This window comes from Glycine max, chromosome 18, assembly GCF_000004515.6.
Source record: "Glycine max cultivar Williams 82 chromosome 18, Glycine_max_v4.0, whole genome shotgun sequence".
Taxonomy (NCBI): Eukaryota; Viridiplantae; Streptophyta; class Magnoliopsida; order Fabales; family Fabaceae; genus Glycine; species Glycine max.
In genome coordinates this window covers 29,117,466-29,140,476 of record NC_038254.2, presented here as the reverse complement: position 1 = coordinate 29,140,476, position 23,011 = coordinate 29,117,466, and the positions used below count along the sequence as shown (strand labels likewise).

At 35.7% G+C, this 23,011-nt stretch overlaps 1 protein-coding gene across 1 annotated transcript; it reads left to right on the top strand.

The window, feature by feature from the left end:
- Nucleotides 1-1,344: 1,344 nt before the first annotated feature.
- Nucleotides 1,345-2,770, top strand: LOC100809103 (cysteine-rich repeat secretory protein 55). Its single transcript, XM_003551235.5, has one exon. The coding sequence runs from the start codon at nucleotides 1,439-1,441 to the stop codon at nucleotides 2,210-2,212; it is 774 nt and encodes a 257-aa protein (XP_003551283.1). The 5' UTR covers nucleotides 1,345-1,438; the 3' UTR covers nucleotides 2,213-2,770.
- Nucleotides 2,771-23,011: the final 20,241 nt, after the last annotated feature.

Here is a 23,011-nt window from a genome sequence, read left to right as displayed (position 1 = left end):
TGATTAATCAAAAATATTTTAAATAGAGAAAATAATATATAGATTTACAATATATATATATATATATATATATATATATATATATATAATATGTTTACATTGTCAATTTGTAAAAAATATTAAATATGATAATTTTATTAATTTTTATAATAAATATCTTATAAAACCATTTTTAGTAGAATTTTAAATTAAATGATATTATTTTTGTCAATTAAATGTTTGTATAAAAATTGTTATCAATTAAAAAGTAAGCTAAGAATGAATTTTATGTAGTGTAAGAAAAAAAAAAGAATCTTTTACTCATTCAGCTGCAGTATAATAAAAAAATTATACTCAAAGTAGATATTATACCACTTGGTCTTCTTCGGATCGAAAAGTTTGATGCCTCGTTAAGATCCATTGGTCTCACTAATTCGTTTTATGCTGAATATGATGAATAATAACCTTATAAACAGCATTAGGAACCAAAGTTAGCTCACAAAATTGCCAAATATTTAGAAGGCGTATAAGTTTGACAACGCCAATTTTATTTCCGTGATAATGAAGGGAAAGAAAAACTGTAAGTCAATAAATTTTTGTCTCATATTATACTAATGGATGACTTTGACAGTTGACGAGCACAGGGTTAACATGCGTGAAAAATTATTTGCCTTTAGAAATATTAGAGAAAGTGCGCTCAATAACTGTTCAATATAATTTGTCTTCAGAGCACACTTTCTAATACAAAGATCTACTAATAATACTAATAAGCCTTTAAAACTAACGAAAACTAAAATCAACATGCAAACAGCGATAACAACAAGCACAAAATGCATCATCATAATATATATATATATATATATATATATATATATATATATATATATATATAAAATTTTATCAAAATAGTTATATTTATTTATAATAATATTATAAGTTTATTACAATAGATATATTTATAATCAATTATAATTTTTTATCACAATATTATGTAATACTGACACACAAGTTTTGAATTAAGAAAATATTTTTAAATTAGGATATAAATTTTTTATTTTTTTAATAAAGATCGAATCATATGGATGAATTAATGATTCAGTAATTTGATCGGTTCCATTATAGGAATTCGATTTTTAAAATTATGTTCCAAACTACTTAAGTGGACACGAAACTATGTAGATATTTTCAGTATATTCTCTAGGGAGCATTCTATCCATCCAAACACATCCTGAGCTTGATCGCATCATATAATAAATATCGTTATCACTTTCTATTATTACATAAAGTCAACGAAGCATGATCATGACTCCTGCTTCCACCGGCAATCATGGTGGCCACAAGCTTGCAAGTCAGAAATGTCTGCTGATGGATTCAAATTTAACATTCCACTATGACTCCAATTCGTTTTTCTTCATAAAAAGCACTTAGCTTCTCGAAAAATTGGCAAGGAAATTAAATCATGTATTTCTCATACAAAATTATATTCTTATTTTTCCTATGCACTTGGGGTGCAAAAGCTGAGGACCCTTTAGGGCGATTCTGCAATGAAAACACCATCATTGGCAGTGGAGGAAAATTATCAGCCAATATTGATAAAATATTGACTGAAATAGCCCTCAAAACTCCCTCCACTGGTTTTGTTGCCACCACATATGGCAAAGACCAAGACAAAGTGTACGCACTCGCTCAATGTAGGGGAGATGTTAGCACCCAGGATTGCTCCAATTGCATCCAAGATGCAACGAAACAAATCCGCCAACGCTGTCCAAACCAAGTGGATGGGAGAATTTGGTATGATTACTGCTTTTTAAGGTATAGTAACAAGAGTTTCTTTGGTGAGGTTGATACATCTTTTGGTATATTCTATTTCAATGTTGAAAATGTGACTGACCCTGAAGATTTTAACAAAGAGCTTGGGGCTCTTATGGATCACATTAGAGCACAAGCAGTGGTGCCTAGAGAGGAAGGGCTTGGGAAGGGAAAATCTGTGCTGTCCCCATTTGTGACACTTTATGCGTTAGTGCAGTGCACTAGGGACCTGTCTGAGATATCCTGTGCTCAGTGTTTGTCTATTGCAGTGAACAACTTTCCCAATTTTTGCAGCAATCGTAAAGGATGTAGAGTACTGTACAGTTCTTGCTATGTTCGATATGAACTCTACCCTTTTTTCTTCCCTCTTGATTCTAACAAAACAGGACCTTCCAATACTGCAAAAGTCAGCGTTTATACTTAATTAAAAGCTATGCTGCCATATATGCCAAAAATGGCATTCTTGCTCAATGCTTGGATGGTTTCAAATTATACTCTTTTGGGAACTATTGCTATCTCCCCTTGAACATAGAAGTTGCATTTGAAAAAACTTTGCAACTAAAAATAAAAGAGAAAAATACGTCAACGAATAAGAAGACTTTGTCTCAGTGATTAGTATTAATCAACGTTGCTATTATGTCTGCAGACATGTGCATCTTTTCCGTTTTCCCTGTAAGTGTGACACGTTTTCTTTAGAAACGTACGAAATATGGATCCTGTGATGGGTAGTGTACTTCTAATCCTTTGTTGGAGTATTTGTTTTTTAGCAGTAATTTTACAGGTATGTATGATTTTGGTAATGTATTGAATTTGCAGCAAATAATGTAATGTGGGAGGTAAAGATTGTAATTCAATTAAGTTGGCAAATTGAATTGCTAGCTGAAATATAAACTATATGATTAAGAACAAGAAAGCATATACATGTGGACGACAGACCATGTAGAATTAGCTAATATGAAGTTATTATAAATAATTTTGAGTTTAAAATAAATTGCGTTAAATGTCTGTATGGAAAGCTTTGTCTTGCTTAATGATTTCCAATGCAACTCTAGGTCTCTAGCATGATTAAATAGAAATTAATTTATAATAAGGTTTAAATATATTTTTAATTTTTTAAATATGTACAATGATTTTTTTAGTTCTTAAAAAAATTTGTTTTTATTAGTCCTTTAAATTTTCAAAAAATTACTTTTAATTCATCTGTGTTAATTATGTTCACGATTTCACAATTTGTGACGATTTTAAACAGCTGTTGTTGCATGAATTAACAAGGTTAGCTGAAATAGTTTCAACTAACTCTTGCCCTAGCATGATTCCAAAATTTGAATTTCTGATAAGGTGATTAGTAAATTGAAAGGGAAACATGTCTTTTAACTTAAATGAGTTTCCAAATTACTTTCAAAAAAACACTTAATCGGAAGTGAATTGTAACAAAGTTAGAAAAATTGGAACATAAAGATAAATGAATTTTGAAAGATAATGCAAAACAGAAAGCAAACAAACTTGAACGAAGAATAACTGAAAAAAGATAATTACATTGATTTGATTGGATTTTATGTTTCTCCAACATTTGCAAACATATATTTATACAGCCTGATAAAAACAATTGCCTAGGTTGTGTTTGTCCACGTCAAGCCACTAACTGGTTGCTTAATCATTGATTTAGTCTAGTTTACATAGGATTCAACTTAGAATATATGTTCCTTTATCTTTATCCTTATAATTTGTCAACAATCTTATCTTTTATCATTTCAGCTATTCAAAATAATTTTCAAGTGCGAATAACTTCCCCCTTATATCTTAATGTTGATTGGCCAAGACTACAACATTTAAGATATAACTTCTCTTCTCTTCATTATCTTCGACTTCATCTGAACTACTTTTCAAATTCTAAATGTTGCAAACACTTCTTATATCTTTCTTTTAAACAATCATCCTTTTTACTCTGTAATACCCATTCAAATTACTTTTCGCCGTCCACCTCTAACTTTTCTTCTTGCTTTTCTTTCTCCTCAATCAACAATGTCTTTTGACAATAGCTCTCGTTCTCATTATAGCTAAGGTCGTGAAGATGAAGATGAACCTCAATTACCTTCTAAGTCTTCCAGTTAAAATTTGGCACTAGGGGGTTTCGATCAACCCTTGTGTCCTCATGAAGGCCACTTCTATCTCTGTCCTAGTGCTTTCAACATCGAGGATGATGTAATACTTCTCAAGTACTATCTCCATCATCAAAATGATCAAACTTTACCCATTACTTCTTAGTTCAGAATCCAAGATATTCCATCAAATCTTGGTACCTGGTCTACTGATGTTGACCCGTACTTTAGTTGGCTTAGTTGAATGAGTAAGGCTAAAGAACCTGAATGTAAACGGTAAGGCATTCAGCATGCCATTAATCTCTCCAAACATTACCCAATTATCCTTTAACCTTCAGCTTCCTCATCTTTCAGTCAACTGCAATCAATGCCTTCATCTTTCCCTTTAGAGTAATGACCATCACTGATGTAGATCTAATTTTGGGCTTGTGATTCAAGCCCTAAAATCCCTTCTTGCTACACCGTTGCTAATGAGAAATTGGGTTTTACCTTCTCTAGGACTTCTAAGGACTATCCTCACTTTATCACTGCCAGCAAGAAATCAACAACAACAATCTTATATCAAGAACATAATGCCTTTTTGCTCTATTGGTATTGTATGTACTTCATTTGTTCTTCCTCTAAGGCTATTGTTTCTGAATATGCCTTTCATGTCAATCTGCTTAATTTAATTGGGTCCTCCTATGGCCATAGGTTCTTTATTTTATCCTCTCTTTACAAATCCATATTTTTTATTGTTAGAAAGAATGAAAACGAAACAAAATTTAAGTAGTGTTTCTAGCCCTTTATGGTTTTCTTAACTTTAGATTCTTTGTTATTTTCCAATGTTTGTTGTTGAGTGCCAAAATCGGATGTCATAGTTGTAACACCCAAAAATATTGCTAATTATAAATCGATATTTAATTGTATTTATCATGTTATTTGACTATATGATTGACTTGGATGAGTTGAGGTATGGCTTGAATTAGTCATGTGTGATTTGCTTGATGTGGATGTTGAGTTATGTAGAGTTTTATTAACCTAAATTTAAATTATGAGATTTCAAATTTAACCTAAACCTTTTCCGTTAAAACCGTGATCTTGGATTCGTTAACCATTGGATCGTCTTCACATTTTGGCTGGAGGTTTCTAAGACAACTCTCCACCGTTTGACCATCAAGATTTTCAAAATAACAACTTTTGATCTCTCGCTTAGCGTGAGAAGCGTGTTAAGTGCAATTCTAACTTGAGAGAGAATTACGTCGAGCGAGAATTAGCGCGCTAAGCGCAACTTCAACCCGAGAGGGAATTGCGCTAAACGAGAATTGTCATGCTTAGCATGAATTTTCACACTAAGCTCGAAAAGTGGACTCCCGCTTAGCGAGACGAGCTCGCTAAGCGAGATTTATAGATTATAAATATGTTCTTCAACATGAAAAATACGATGTTTCACTCTGCTCCTCTCCAAACACCCACCCAAACCTTAACACCTTCTTCTTCACCACCCACGACCACCGGTGGCCACCACTAGTCGTTGTTGCTTGCTGCCAAACCCTCACACCAAGAGTAACGTTTTAATCGGAGCGGAATCCTCAGAATATACCTCAAGGATTTGGTGAAGAAAATTCCCTCAATCCTTCTTTTCATAGCTTCTTTGAGGTGATCTTGACTTCTAAGATTTTCTCTTAGTTATTTTGAGTTTCTCTTAGTGTCTCTTGTGCTTTGGGTACTATAATAGGGTATTTTTACACTTCCTTTGAAAAACCCTTGAAAATGAAACATTGTAAAAGTTATCCTTTTATAACATTGATGTTATTTTTGTGACCTTCACTAATCCCTGGTCACATTGGCATGAGCAGAATTTCAAAATGACGTCTCCTTTTAGTAGAATCTGAAACACCCCTTAACCCCTTATGTTTTGATAGGGGTATTTGACTCTGAATGTTGTTATTAACCTTGTATTTAAAATCTATACTAAATTTTCTTCAATTTGATATATAGAACCTTGCGTTTGGACTGACGAACAAGAACGAGAGAGGTCTCTTAGCAACACAAAGAGGAACTGACGTAGAGCTCACAGTAGGTGAGGGGAATTTATTATAATTTATGGGTTTTAATACCATAGCTGGGGTCAGGAAACCTAACTATGAGGATGTATGCCTGTCCCTGTTGCATGTTGGTTTTCATGAAAATCAATGTTTTTTACTAATGGGATGTGATACGTCTATTATTGATAAATGAAATTATTGTTTTTATTAGACTTGAGTTGCCTGAAGACCTGGGGAGTGTGAATCTCAAGCATGAACTATATATGTATGTATATGAAGAATGTGACTTACTAATGATATTGTTATTGATGATATTAATTGATATGAGGTGACGTTGATGTTTATGATAATGTTGATATAAAGAATGATGTTGTTATTGAAGATGATATTGATAATAATTGATACGAGACTATGTTGGTGTTTATGATAATATTGATATGAGATGATGTTGTTGTTGTTGATAATGTCATTGAGATGAGATGATGTTGATGTTGAGAAAGATATTGAGATGAGATGATGTTGATGTCGATAATGACATTGAGATGAGATGCTGATGATGTTGAAAATGTCATTGTGATGATGTATGTTGTGTATGTACATAGGGGGTGCAGTGACCTTGTTGGATATTCCTGGTGGGGGAAATAGAGTGGTTAAAGAGATTTAAGCATCTCTAGAAGGTGTGGCTTAGAATCTTCATTTATCCACGGTCAGTGCATTGATGGTGTCCATATTTCATACTTCATATTGCATGGAAATAGTATAAACTTTGTCCTAGTTTTCCTAAGTGAGAGTGTCGTGTGGACACGCTTAGACTATTTCCTTAAGGATGGTACCTGTCATAGCCTAATCATTTGCAAACATTTAGATTCTCGCCAGTCGAATTGAGCTGCTTAACACCAATTGTCGTGTAATCCATAAGGTTTTGTGATGTTTCAGAAGTAAATGGGCAAAATACTCAAAATAGGGGCAAAATACTCAAAATGGGGGCAAAATGGTCATTTTTGGGACATTCTTCAGCCCCTTGGCCCATTGGAAGACTTAGAGGAGAAACAACCAGTTCGCCTGGGCGAGCTGAGCTTGCTTGGGCGAGCAAGTTGCTTCTGGAGTAATCCCTTGGGCGAGCTGGGCAACAACCTCCTCCCCCATTTTTCCTATAAATAGGCGTGGGGGGCTGAGGGGAAGGGGTCAGCACCCTTAGCAAATTTCACTGAAATTGGAGAGAAGAAGGAGAAAAAAAAAGAAAAATCAAGGTTGAGGCGCTTCCGTAATGTTTTCGTGATCAGTTCCACGAATGTTCTTCGTCGTTCTTCATTCATTCTTCATTGTTCATTGTTTTTCGACTGGTTAGTTTTCAATTTTGAAGCTTTGAATTCATTCTATGCACCCTTAGGGGTCCATTCTTGCTTTGTATGTCTTCATCTTCATTCTTCGATCATCGGTGATCCTTTTCTTTGTTTAAAGCGAGTTTTGACTGATCGTTCATACCGTAATCTCGTTTAATCACCGTTAAAATAAAATTCAACCGATCGTTGGTGTTGTAATCTCACTTAATCACTGTTTAAATAAGTTTTGACCGATCATTTGTGTCATAAACTCTTTTCATCAATGTAAAATAAGTTTTAACCGGTCATTAGCGTCGCAAGTTATCTCTAAAAAAGGATTGAAGATTAATGAGCCAAAACCCAAATAAAACTAACTCATAAACTTCTTCATTTCATCAAAAAAAAAAATCAAGAGATTGTTCAAAGGTCCAGCGCCTTAATGATTCTTGCCTATCAAACTTGAGAAGATCGTTTCAAGGTCCAATACCTTAACGACTCTCTCCTCTTTTCAAAAATCAAAAGATTGTTTAAAGGTCCAACACCTTAAACGACTTTTGCTCGGTTAAAATCAATCTTTCAAAAAAGATTAAAAAAAAAGCAACTTAACCAACGTTCAGTTTCTAAAGAACTACGTAGGTCTGATTTTCTCATCGCACCTGAGGATATGTAGGAGCGAGGGAAACACCCTTGTCGACCCCAAAAAGATAAAAAAAAAACATAAAAAAAGGAAAAAGATAATAAAACATAAAAAGGGAATATACATAGTTTTGCAGTCATGATTTGCACACTCGATTAGAGGCTGTCGTCCCTTGTGACGGGCGCGTGGGGTGCTAATACCTCCCCCGTGTGTAAATGACTCCCGAACCCTCATTTTTAAAATACACAGACCTTTGACCATCGCCTTTTTGGTTTTTCTGACGTTTTCCTCAAATAAACGTTGGTGGCGTGATTGAGGCCGTACCCGAATCAAATAAACATTAAAATGCAGTATCTAGGAAGTGATCCTAGGTCGTCTCCCAGTGATCAAAGATCAAACAAACGTTCATAACATATAATAATAAAACAGTAACGAAATGAGGGGGTTGTTTGTTTTTGTAATTTAAACAGCAAACAAACTTGAATTAAAAAAAAAAATAACAGATCTAAAACATGTTGTTTCCCCTTAATTCAAAAGCAAGTCTCTTATCCTAGGTTATGAGAATTTATCCCTAATCAGTTCAACCACTTAATCTAACCCGAAATTAATTTACTAAGCGAAAATTAACACAAGGCTGTCATTATGTGATTAAGCAACACATACACCAATTAATCCCTCTCACATGTCCATTAAGCATGAACGTTAATTAAGCATATAGACAATTAATCAAGCATTAAGCATGCATGGATTAATATCAGCAACAAATACAAAATAATTGGTGAAGGGAAAAAACTGATCAGAATTTAATATTAATAACAAAACCTCAAAGAGAGCTATGCTTAATCCTCAAGAGAAAACAACACTAGAGATTCAACCTTCCATTAACAGCAGAAACGAATAGGAAATCAAAGGCAGAAAACAAACTTAAATTAGAAGACAGAAATGAAAATGAAACTGGAATTAAAAGCAGAAAACGAAAATGGAGTTGCTATGTGAACAGTACCATGCGCGTGAACAATAACCCTGAAAAACTGAAAATGAAACCCTAAAAAATACTCCGTCGAGAATAGTAACCAGCCTCCCCTTAAAACCCTAGCAGCTGGGCTCACTAAAGGTCACTAGGCCCCAAAGCTTACAAATCTGATTTTTGGGCCCAATAAGGTCTGGTGTCCCAATTACCAAAATACAGCCCAAAAATGACAAAATAAAACTGGACGACAAATAAAATTGTTTGCTCTCTTCAAGTCCAAGCTGGTTTAGCTCAATTGCGAATCCAAGCCCAATTGCTTATAATTCTCCTGAAATTAAATTAAATCACAGAATTAGTCAAGTAAGCCCAAATGATAAAACTGCATAATTAATTTGACAATTAAGGCTAATCAGTAATTAAAATGGTGACAGAAAGGGGTAAGAAATAGGAGAAAATAAGGACACATCATGGCGACTCCACGCATTTTCCTTCAATGGAAGACGTACCCATGGCCCATCTGAGAGACCTTTTTGCGCCTCCGCTTCCAACGAAACAACCTTCCTGCTTTCAATGAAGGATGCAACCCTAATGGTGCTCAGAATTGGATAAGGGAAATCGAGAAAATCTTTTGAGTGATGGCTGTCCGGAGGGGCAAAAAGTTTTGCACTCCTGAGCAAAATCAAAAAGCAGAGCAAGGAACAAATCCAGAGACATTAAAGAGAGACAAACAAATACAAAAATATTTACATATTTCTCAATGAATCTCAAGGAATGAAAGGAATGGGAAACATCCAACACGTAAAGAGTTAAAGAATCAAGACAGTCATGAAAATCATCCAGGCATCTCAAACATGGCAAGGTAGTCAATCAGCTCAAGAATTGAATGAAAAGTGATAAAGTCTCACAAGATATGCACTCTATCTCTCAAGTGTTTAGGCTACTATTTACTCTCAGAGCACCAATGAAAACAAACACCACATAGACTTGGCAAGACTCTAGAATCGACAACCAAACACCACAAACACATGCACATGAGGATCAAAAGGTCTTTTAAGGTTGTAATGGGGCCAGGGACACGGTAGAGGAAAGTATGGGATAAGTAGCTAAAACCCAAAGGAATAGAGGAGCAATGGGGAATAAGTGGAAATCAAGCAAAAGTAGTAAACCCAAAACCAAAATTTAAAATTAAGCATAAAAAGTAAACCCAAAACCTCCAATATCATGAGAACCAAGAAGTATCAACAAGAGTCAAGCCAAGGCTATTGTGCAAGCAATCAATGGGGCAAAACACACCGAATAAAATAGATGATGATGGCTCAAAATCTCACCAAGGGTAAATCTATCACTTTCAATTCGACCTTTCAAAACTAACTTGAGATGTAGAGAAAAACAAGGATTTCAATTCACAAAATGCCAAGAAACTCCTATTTCAAAAACAATTACCCATTACCTGTACATAACCTAGAATTCAAAGAGAAACATGCAATGTTGTACACAAAACATAAAACCAAAATAACAAAATTAACCTAGAAAACCCCAAACAAAGAACAATCTCCCCCCCAAACTTAAACAACACATTGTCCTCAATGTAGCACAATCATAAGGTCAAGAGCAATCAGAACAATTAATAAATTTGGACAAGTGCAATAAAAGTAAAGAAAGAGACAGAAAAAGAAAACTCCCTAAGTCATGGGGGAAGAGAAGTAGGGTGAAGTAAGGAGGTCTCCTCCACCACTACATCCACCAAGGAGGGATTTGTGAGGAATGGTTTCAACCAGTGTCCATTGACCTTGAAGCTCTTATCTGTGGATTCACTTTTGATCTCAACTGTACCATAAGGAAAAACATTAGTCACCACAAAAGGACCAATCCACTTTGACATCAACTTACCACTCATGAGTCCGAGCCTAGAGTTATACAATAGAACTTTTGGTCCAACCACGAAGTCCTTCTTAGCTATCAAGCTGTCATGGAACTTCTTGGTCTTCTCCTTGTAGAATTTTATCATTAACTCACATGGAAGATACTTTAAAGACAACTATTCAAACAAAACAAGATTTATATACAAAATCCTACAAAATAACTATAAATTGGGGAACTATACAAGTTTTAGAAAATGTTTTCTATACAAAAGTTAGTCGTATAAGACGACTAACAAACTCCCCAAAATTTACAGTTTTGCTTGTCCTCAAGCAAAGAAAGAACAGTTCACTTGTCCTCAAGTGACAACATACAGTGGTCAATCAAAATGCTGTTTGTTTCATAGAAAAATTTAATCATATGAAATGAGTATCATGGAATGCTTCAATCAAATGCCCTTCACAAACATGCAACTTTTCAAAGATAGGATCATATGCATTAGAGTCACAACTAAAATAAGCTAGTGAGAATGACAGATATCAAGGAAGGATCATCAACCAAAGCCTCACAGTCATTGTTTCACTCAAGCACAAGTGTTTAGGTTCATTCCATCATAAGCAACTAACACAAGTCCTAACCTTTGCATTTCATCTCATACCTGATGCAAGCTCCATTGGAGCTTGTAGGCCTAGGATCTTCTTCATCAATGGATTCCTTTGCTTCTTGGAAGATAAATGGCAGCGGAATGGACAAGGAAGAGAGAGAGAGGAGACGCCACTTCAAGGAGAAGATGAGTCTAGAAGAAGCTCACCACCATAGGAGGCCATGGATAAGAACTTGGAGGAAGAAGGAGATGAATGAAGGGAGAGGGAGAGAAGAGCACGAAATTTTGTGCTCAAAAAGAGCTCTGAAATCTGAAGTTAATATTCAAATGATCAAAGTTGAAAAAAATGCACACACATGACCTCTATTTATAGCCTAAGTGTCACACAAAATTGGAGGGAAATTCAAATTTCACTTGAATTTGAAATTGAATTTGTGGAGCCAAACTTTGGAGCCAAAATTTCACTAATTATGATTAGTGAATTTTAGTTATGGTTCAGCCCACTAATCCAAGATCAATTCCAAGATTCTCCACTAAGTGTGCTTAGGTGTCATGAGGCATGAAAAGCATGAAGGACATGCACAAAGTGTGACTATATGATGTGGCAATGGGGTGTAGTAAGCAAATGCTCACCTCCCCCTCTAAAATTTAATTGGATTGGGCTTCTACCAATTCAATTAAATTTATTTCCAACCACACACATCAAATATCCACTTAGTGCATGTGAAATTACAAAACTACCCCTAATACAAAAACTAGTCTAGGTGCCCTAAAATACAAGGGCTAAAAAATCCTATATTTCTAGCGTACCCTACCTACATTATGGAGCCCTAAATACAAGGCCCAAAAATAATGAAACCTTAATCTAATATTTACAAAGATAAGTGGGCTTGTACTTAGCCCATGGGCCCGAAATCTACCCTAAGGCTCATAAGAACCCTAGGGCCTTCTCTTGCATCTCTAGCCCAATCTATTTGGAGTTTTCTATCCAATGCCCTTGCGGGGTAGGATTGCATCATTCCCTCCCCCTTGAAAAGGATTTGACCTCAAATCCCGAGGTTCATGAAACTCTGGGCTTTTTTCCTCAACACCTGTAAAAAGAACAAAAACATATGTATTAGTGGTGTTTAGTATGTTGAAGTAATGTAAGGTCTGAAAACTCATTTCCTGGGCATCTTCCCATGAAGGAACATGGTTCCTCACTGTCATACCCTAATTTCGTCCGGGGACCTTTGCTTGATGACGTGCGACCTTTGCTTGGTCCTTGTAAGGTGCTTGGCACCCATCATTATTAGGCAATTTGTGAAATTCCGGGACATGCCGGAAAACAAAAGAAAATATTGATGCGCAATCCGTAAAGTTCCGTGACACACCAGAAATCAAATGGAGGCATCATTGCACAATTAGTGAGGTTCCGTAACATTCTGTAAGTCAAAAAGGGGATGATTATGTAATCCACAAGGTTCCGTAACATTACGGAAAGAAAACAAGTATCGTTACGAAATTCGTAAGTTTCCGTAACTTTACGAAAAAAAGAATCACCAAAAAAGGCAGGGGGGTGTACTTAGTAAAAATGGGGGTGCAAATAGCAACCAGGCCCACTTGGGCCCTCCAGAATATTCCTCCAGAAGGCTGTTCCTTCTGGAGGAAGCAACCCTGCTCGCCTGGGCGAGCTGGGCGGCAAGCATCTCCCCTATTTTGCTATAAATAGGGGAGGAAGTGAGAAGGAAAAGGGTTCAGCCCCTTAGGCACTTCTCTCTCTTTCGAATTTGCTTGGAAAAATTGTTTCCGTGAAGAAAATCTAAGCCGAGGCGCTTCCGAAACGTTTCTGTAACATTTTCCGTGAGGAATTTCGCAAAGGTTTCGACCGTTCTTCGACGTTCTTCATTCGTTCTTCATCGTTCTTCGATCTTCAACGGGTAAGTACCTCGAACCAAGCTTTTCGATTCATTCTATGTACTCGTGGTGGTCCACATTGTGTTTCGTGTATTTTTATTCTCATTTCATTTACTTTTTATACCCCCTTTTGACGTGCTTAAGCCATTTTATTTAAGTCATTTCTCGCTTAAACTAAAAATAAAATAAATTTCCACCGATCGTTTGAATTGTATTATCCGTTAACTTCGGTTAAAATGAATTCCGACCGTTCGGTCGTGCCGTAATCACGTTGGAAATAAAAAAAAAGAGGTAAGATAATAATATAATAATAAAAAAATGTCTTTTAGTAAAATAAAGCGGAAAATCAATCGGACGTTTTTCTCTTTGGGATTTCTCATTCTTAATCGAATTGACTAATAACTAAGGTGAAACTAAGGCTAAAATCAACTCGCCTAGTCAAGCTCGTCCACAAAAATAGGTTTTGAATTTTATCATTTAAATTTCTTACTAAGTAAATGGATCATTTTCAAGGTCCAATGCCTTAAAATGATCACCTTTTAAGTAAAAAAGAATCACTTGATAAAAAAGAACTACGTAGGTCTGATTTCCTCATCGCAATTGAGGAATACGTAGGAGCAAAGGGAAACACCCTTGTCGACCACAAAAAGAGTAAAAATAAAAAGGGTATAAAGGATATAAAGACATAAGAAGGGAACATAAAAAATCAAAGTCATGTTGCACATCCGATTAAAGGCTGCCGTCCCTTGGGACAGACTTGTGGGGTGCTAATACCTTCCCCGTGCGTAAATACAACTCCCGAGCCTTTCACTTAAAAGTTCGTAGATCGCGTCTTTTCCGGTTTTTCCGACGTTTTCCTCAAATAAACGTTGGTGGCGACTCCGCGCGTATTCCTTTCGTGGAACACGCCTCCCGCGAGTCACGCGTCGCCCTCCCGCCGAAGGGTAGGTTGCGACACTCACCAACTCAATGAGTGGTGCTACAAGTATAGAAAAATATGGGGCAAACCTTTTGTAAAAGTTTGTTAAGTCTTGGAAGCCCCAAATTTTTCTTACACTTGGTGGAGCGGGCCACTCAGGAATGACCTTTATTCTCTTAGGGTTCATGGGAACCCCTTGATCACAATTTAAAAAATTAAGAAAAGTAAAGCAATAGAACATACCTTTTTCTGTATTTTCATGTTGATTATTCCTACCAAAAAGTATGACAAACCTAAGGTGTCCCATATGAGTGCCTAAGTTTGTATTGAAACTAAAAATAAGAACAAACCTACCTAATGAGTCCCTATGTGCACAAATCTTGAAGATGTTGGGTGCACGAGTGATTTTACAAAAGAGTGTTGCACCACCCAAAACATTCATCACACAACCTATTTTAGGGATTTGGTGCCTAATAATACCTATTTTGGGCACCAACAAAGCACAAGGATTTAATCTCTTGCGAACCAAACCCTCATCCAACAACTCCTTTACTTGAGGAATAAACTCAAGCCTAAGAGATGTGGCAATGCTAACAAGTGTCTTTTTACAAAGGAGAAAATGTGGAGGTTGTCTAAGAAGGGAAATTTCTTTAATATTTGTCTTTATTTCAAAATGTCTTTCCTTCTTAGCTAACCTCTTGGAGGAGACACTTACCTCCTTACACTCCTCCTTAACCATTAAAGGTTGTCCTTCTTCTTGGGGATAGATTTCTTCACTAGATTCTCCCCCCTTTGCTTCTTCACTTTCACTAGAGGAAGGTGAAGTAGTAGCCTCATCTTGGCTACTATAAATGTCTTGGCCCCTCATAATCATGGTTTTCTTGGTGGGGCATTGAGAAGTAATGTGCCCTCTTCCAAGACATTTAAAGCACTTCATGGAGCTAGTCTTCTCTTGCATACTAGCCTTAAGGGGTTGCTTTTCTATTGTCTTCCCCTTATCATCTTTGGGCTTAGAAGGTCTCACCCCTAAGATTCCTTGACCTTGGTCTTTCTTTGGATAAGAGTGAGAGCCATAAGATTTTGAAGTAGACTTCCTTTTAAGTTGTTGCTCTACCCTTATTTCCTAATCTAAATTAGCCTCTACATTGTCCTTCCCATGGAAGTATGGGAGTTTAATGCTAACCTCTTGAGGCTTTCTTTCATTTTCTCTCCTATGGGAGTGAGGTCTAAGATGTGACCTATGCCTTCCTTCATAATAGTCACGAAGTTCTTCACTTAGGCTCTTGCAAGAGTTATGACTACTATAGGAGACATGTTTTTCTCTTTTCATTTCTTTCATTATTTTTCTTCTTTCTTCCTCTCTTATTTTCCCTCTTTCATCTTGACTTATTTCTTCCACTCTTTTTTTACCTTTTTCTTTTCTCTCTTGTTTTTCTTTCCACAACTTAAGGGATCTCAACTCATCTAATATCTTATATACAAGGGGTCCTTAGGAGTAGAACCCTCACCATTAACACTAGATGAAGAATGAAGACTCATGTTGGTTCCTAAGTTATGGTTTTTTCTTGTTGGGGGGTTTGAAAACAAAAGGTAAAATAAACTATGGTTGAAACTATCCAAAATAAACACTAAAAGAGGTGTGAAAGATAAGGTAAAAACTAATTGGTAAAAGGCAAGCTATTTAGGCGGTTTGACAATGGAGGGTAAAGGAAATAAGCTATGAAAATAAGCAAGAAATTAAAGTGCAAGAAATGCAAACTAGGTGGATGCTAAGAGTGTTTGGATGACCTCATTTAAGGTTCCCAACAAAACACTCACTATCCTAAGGGGAAATTGCCTAAAATTATTACACACAAATGGAAGTAGGGTGACCTAGCGGAGGCTCCCAACTTACTTCCAATGAAAGGCCTTTTTGTTACAAAATTTGAAAGCAAAGCAAATTGCCAATTACAAAATTACAAAGAAAAAAGTCCTCAATTGTGGTGGCTATTCTCTCTTTAGTGTTTCACTCAATTTGGAGTGCTTCTTAGTCCAATAGCTCTTAAGGTGGTTGGCCCCTTGCTTCTTGACTCAAATTCTTCAAGATATGGCACCAATCCTCCTTTCCAATTCCCTATATGGCAACTCACAAGCAAGGAAACAAAGAGACAAGCAATAACCAAAGACCAAAAAAAATGAAATGAAAGCTAAACCAATAGAGTTTTAACAAGACAAATTTCCAAGGATTATTCAACAATTAAAGCAATGAAAAGCACAAAAAGCAAGCTAGGACTCAAAGAGAAACCTAGAATGACTCTAGAGTAGAGTAGAAAAACTCTAAAAAAAAAGACTCAAGAAACCTCTAGTTTTGACACTTGTTTTCACAATAATTTTCAATTCAAATTTCAGAACTAGGAATGGTATAAAATAGGCACCAATTATAGAACAAATTTTGAGCCAAAACAACAAGCACACTTTCCTTTCACTTTTTTTTTTCCTGGACACTGATTTGTCTGCCAACTTGTGCGATTTTTCTTATTTTTTCCTTTAATCCAAATCGCTTGGTTCTTTTTTTATAATTTTGGTCCAGATGTCTAGAAAATTCAGTAAAACTTTCAGCTCAAAAAACGTAGTGACCAATTCCCAGTAATTTATACAAGTTCGTATGTTCAAGCTGCCAGCACCAGCGATTTCAACCTAGAAATCAAGAGTAGTGTTTATGTTGCTTAAGGCTTGGATAGTTACAATTTGTATTTGCTTATCCTCAATTATCTTGAATAACACAATTAAAGAGAGATTAATACTTATTTTGATTCACAAATCCAGCCACAACTCAGCACCACAACTCAACTTCATCATAGGCATCATGTAGGAACCTTAGAAAGCAAAAAAAAAAAGTTCAAGAACAAGACTACTTCTAGGAATTGATGTAGAACATGTTATGAACTAAATAACATGCATGAATTAGACTCAAAATTCAAAAGATAGGCTAAGAATGACAAGAATACATGAACAAATGTATCTAGAATTCAATCAACAAAATAAAATTCAACACAAACTTAGAACATAATGTGACAATTACTATGACTAAACATGACTCTAAGACAACATGGATTAAGTGATTTACACTTAGATTTTTGTGTTTTTTTTTTCTAATCAATATTTTGGAACAAAATTTAGATCTAAAGTTTCAGTACAAGAATATTATGAATGAAAATTGATAGAACCTAAAATCAACACAAAAACAAGATTCAAGAGTAGATCTACAAAATTTGAACCATAGAAATGCAAGAACAAGTGTAGATCTAAGATTTAATCGGTTTATTTTTTTTTTGAATCTACTCTAAACAGCACCAAACCACAAGACAATGGAGGATATACAAGGATAATAAGATGAAGAACAAGGAATTAAAGAGAATTCACCGAACAAAAAGATAGAGGAAGCAAAAGAACATCACCTAGATGAAGATGCTCTTGATACCACATGATGCAAGCTCCATTGGAGCTTGTAGGCCTAGGATCTTCTTCATCAATGGATTTCTTTGCTTCTTGGAAGATAAATGGCAGCGGAATGGAGAAGGAAGAGAGAGAGGAGACGCCACTTCAAGGAGAAGATGAGTCTAGAAGAAGCTCACCACCATAGGAGGCCATGGATAAGAGCTTGGAGGAAGAAGGAGATGAATGAAGGGAGAGGGAGAGAAGAGCACGAAATTTTGTGCTCAAAAAGAGCTCTGAAATCTGAAGTTAATATTCAAATGATCAAAGTTGAAAAAAATGCACACACATGACCTCTATTTATAGCCTAAGTGTCACACAAAATTGGAGGGAAATTCAAATTTCACTTGAATTTGAAATTGAATTTGTGGAGCCAAACTTTGGAGCCAAAATTTCACTAATTATGATTAGTGAATTTTAGTTATGGTTCAGCCCACTAATCCAAGATCAATTCGAAGATTCTCCACTAAGTGTGCTTAGGTGTCATGAGGCATGAAAAGCATGAAGGACATGCACAAAGTGTGACTATATGATGTGGCAATGGGGTGTAGTAAGCAAATGCTCACCTCCCCCTCTAAAATTTAATTGGATTGGGCTTCTACCAATTCAATTAAATTTATTTCCAACCACACACATCAAATATCCACTTAGTGCATGTGAAATTAGAAAACTACCCGTAATACAAAAACTAGTCTAGGTGCCCTAAAATACAAGGGCTGAAAAATCCTATATTTCTAGGGTACCCTACCTACATTATGGAGCCCTAAATACAAGGCCCAAAAATAATGAAACCTTAATCTAATATTTACAAAGATAAGTGGGCTCGTACTTAGCCCATGGGCCCGAAATCTACCCTAATGCTCATAAGAACCCTAGGGCCTTCTCTTGCATCTCTAGTCCAATCTATTTGGAGTTTTCTATCCAATGCCCTTGCGGGGTAGGATTGCATCAATACCATACAGAAATAAACACAAAAAAATGAATCCGTAGGACTTTCTAGGCTTGTAATGAGGTCGGGCTCTCAACAAATCATAGTTTTTCTAGGATTCAAAAGCTTAGATTCTAGGAGAGCATTCATCCATCGATAAACCTTTACTTTTCATTCATTCCCACCCCAATACTTGCCTCTTTTTAGGCACTTAGCTTCATTTCATTGATTTGCAGCACACACACTTAAACACGTTTATTTGTACGTACAGTATTTTTATATAGAAAACAGTGTGTATATGCCGCTATGTTTTGACCATTTTATTCCTTACCTAGTGTCTCCCCCAAATTTGGGACAAATTTGTTTTGACAATAACTCCCCCAAATTAGGGACAAATTTGTCTTGAACCAAGCTTTTCTATGGATGATGCTCTCCTACAACCTAAGACAAGGTAACAGGAGATAACATTATATAGGCTCAAGGTTCAATCAATCAATCACTCAGCTCAAAATTGGGTGCAAGGGATAAATCATTCAAGCACATGGTCAGCTTTTTGGCTAAGTGGCTATCACAATCAAACATGGCCTTCATCATCCTCAATTTCATGCATTCAGTCCATACTTCAGAGATTCATGCAAAAATCAGTACTAAATGATAGTCGTTTCTCTCAAAATTTAAGGATCACACTCTCACCGGGTTACGGTTAATGCATTCCTTCACCATCAATTTGACAACTGACTAACATTTTCAGTTATAGTTCTAATCACATGTTCTTTCTCTTCTAGTGGATGCAAGCTTGATCAAAACAAAATCTATACATTCCAATCCACTCAATTCATACAACTCTCATTCATTTCAAACACAACCATTCATTTCAAACAAAACAAACCACTGAATATCAAATTCAACTAGTTCATTGTTCAAACATGCTTTTGTACAAGCTACACACACTCAAACAACAGAAATTTAAAAGACTAATAAAGCATAAACTAAATAACTGACATGAACTAAATAACTGATAAAATAAACTATTCAAAATTTGCAAAAATTTAAAAACTATGCAGGATTCACCATCTCTCCCTTGATAATGGGGAAAGTATCTCACCAGCTCCTCAAACTTGGCTGGATATTTAGCCACAGTCATGTTTCCCTGCTTAAGCTCCAAGAACTCCATCTCTTTCTTGTTCCTAACATCCTCGGGAAAGTATTTCTCCAAAAATACCCTCTTGAAGACATCCCAGGTCACATCTTGACCTTCAGCCTCTAGGCATTGGCGAGTATTCTCCAACTAATACTCAGCTTCTTCCACTAAAGTATGTGTACCAAAAGCAACCTTTTGCCTCTCCGGACATGCCATAACTTGGAAAATTTTCTCAATTTCCCTTATCTAGTTCTGAGCACCATCAGGGTTGTATCCTCCATTAAAAGAAGGAGGGTTGTTTCGTTGGAAGCGGTCCAACCCCTAGTACTCAACAGCTCCACCAGCTTCTCCCTTGTTTGGATTCCCTATAGCCTGAGCTAAGGCTTGAAGGGTGATCGAGGCCGTACTCGAATCAAATAAACTTTAAAATGTAGTAACTAGGAAGTGATCCTAGGTCGTTTCCCAACGAGCAATGATAAACCAAATGTTCATAACAGATAGTAGGAAATAGTAACAAATTGGGGGGGGGGGGGTTGTTTGCTTTTGCAAATTAAATAGCGAGTAAAATTGAATTAGAAAAATATCAGAATTAAAATATGTTGCTTCCCCTTGATTCACAAGCAAGTCTCTTATCCTAGGTTGCGAGAATTTATCCTTTATCAGTTTAACCACTTAATCCAACCCTAAATTAAATAACTAAGCGAAATTTAACACAAGACATTCATTATGTGATTAAGGAACACATACACCAATTACTCATAAACGATCATTAAGCATGAACGTAAATTAAGCGCAGAGACAATTAATCAAGCACTAAGCATGCATGAATTAATAGCAACAAATTTAGAGTAATTAGTGAAGAGGAAAAACTGAACAGAATTTAACAGTAATAATATAACCTCAAAGAGAACTGCACTTGATCCTCAAGAGAAAGCAACGCTGGGGACTTAGCCTTCCATTAATCAATAGATAACGAACTTATAAATTGAAGAACGAAATTTTATTGCTATAGGAATTGCAAAATGAAAAAAAAATGTCTCAAAGAAAAAGTCTAAAACTAGAAAACGAAAATAGGGGAGACAGAAGAGAGATGGCCTAAACTAGAACCTTGGTGCTGTTATATAGTTTTTCAGCCCCAAAGCTTACAAATCTGTTTTAAATCCAAGCCCATAAATAAAATCAAATCAAATCTAGATAAGATAAGATAAGATCTAGATGAAATAATATCTAGATGAGATGAAATCTAAATAATATCTAGATAAGATAAGATAAGATCTAATTTTGTAGAATAAAATAGTCTGCCCTCTTCAACTCCAAGCCCAATTCTAGATTCAAGCCCAATTCTTCATTAATTCCTGAAATTAGTTTAAAAATATCAAATTAGCTGAATGGGCCCAAATAATAAAACTGCCTAATTAATTTGACAATTAAGACTAATCAGTAATTAAAATGGTGCAAAAAGGGTTAAGAAATAGGAGAAAATAATGGCACATCAAAACCCCCCATATTAGCCTTTTGCACTCCTGGGCAAAATGAAATAAAGAACAAAATCCAAGGATATCAAAGAGAGACAAACAAAAACATTTACATATTTCTCAATGAACGTTAAGGAATGAAAGGAATGGGTAACATCTAACATGAAGAGATCCAAAGAGTCAAGACATTCGTGAAAATCATCCAAGCAACCCAATCATGGCAAAATAGTTAATCAGCTCAAGAATGAAAAATGATTAAGCCTCACAAGATATACACTCTATCTCTCAAGTGTCTAGGCTACTGTTTACTCTCGAAGCACACATGAAAACAAACACCACATAGACTTGGCAAAATTCTAAAATTGACAAACAACTTGACAAACACATGCACATGAGGATCAAAAGGTCTTTAAAGGTTGTAATGGGGCCAAGGACAAGGTAGGGAAAAAAATATGGAATAAGTAGCTAAATCCCAAAGGAATAGAGGAGCAATGGGGAATAAGTGGAAATTAAGCACAAGTAGTAAACCCAAACCCTCTAATGTCAACAAAATCAACCAAGGCTCCCAAATCAAGTTCTCATAACAAGACCTCATCTATTCAACTTCACTTCTTTTCTTCTTTTTTTTTCTCTTTTATTCTTTTCACTTTTTTTTATTAAACAGTACGAAATTGAAGAATTTGCAGAAACTGAATTTTTATTTTTTATTTTTAGATTGAACAGTACGAAATTGAAGATTAAAGGAAGAACTAGGCAATATATATATACATCAAGCATGGCCAAAATAAAACATTAAGCATGGCCAAAAATCATATCTTCCAATGAAACATAGCCACCCCCCCCCCCCCACACACACACACTTATTACCAAAACAATTCCAAAGCTCCAAAATTCCTTAAGGGTAAGGTGATATCATGGTTTTTCACTTAAGGCTTGTAATGAGCTTCAAAACAAAGAAAGGGGAACATAGGCTCAAAGGGGCTATCAAAGGAATTAATTCAAGGTAAGTCCATTTGGCTAGAAGCTTATAAGAACAAAATTGCCTAAATCATTTCCAAATATGCATGTGAATTAGGAAGCATCAGCAAGAATCAAGCCAAGGCTATTGTGCAAGCAATCAATGGGGCAAAACACACCAAAAGATTATGATGATGGATGGCTCAAATTCTCACAAAGGTAAACTTATCACTTTCAAATTGAGCTTTCAAAATTATCATGACATGTAGAGGAAAAAGAAGGATTTCAAATCACAAAATGTCAAGATACTTTTATTTTCTGAACAATTACCCATTACTTGAACATATCATATAATTCAAAGAAAAACATGCAAATTTAACACAACAAAACTAACAAAATTAAACTAGAACCCAACAAAATTAAACTAATTTAACACAACTATCAAAACCAAAACCAAAGAACAATCCCCCCATACTTAAACAACACATTGTCCTCAATGTAGCACAATTAAAAGATTAAAAACAATTAAACCATCAAATAGAATCGGACAAATGTAATAAAAGTAAAGAAGGAGATAGGAAAAGAAAAACTCCCTAAGTCATGGTGGAGGAAGAGTAGGGTGGAGTAAGGAAGTCTCTTCCACCACTACATCCACTAAAGAAGGGTTTGTGAGGAATTGCTTAAGTCGGTGTCCATTGACCTTGAAGCTCTTGTGTGTGGAGTCGCTTTTGATCTCAACTGTACCATAAGGAAAAACATTAGTAATAACAAAAGGACCAATCCACTTAGACCTCAACTTACCACTCATGAGTCCAAGCTTAGAATTATACAATAATAGTTTTTGCCCAACCATGAAGTCCTTCTTAATTATCATGCTATCATGGGACTTCTTGGTTTTTTCTTTGTAGAACTTG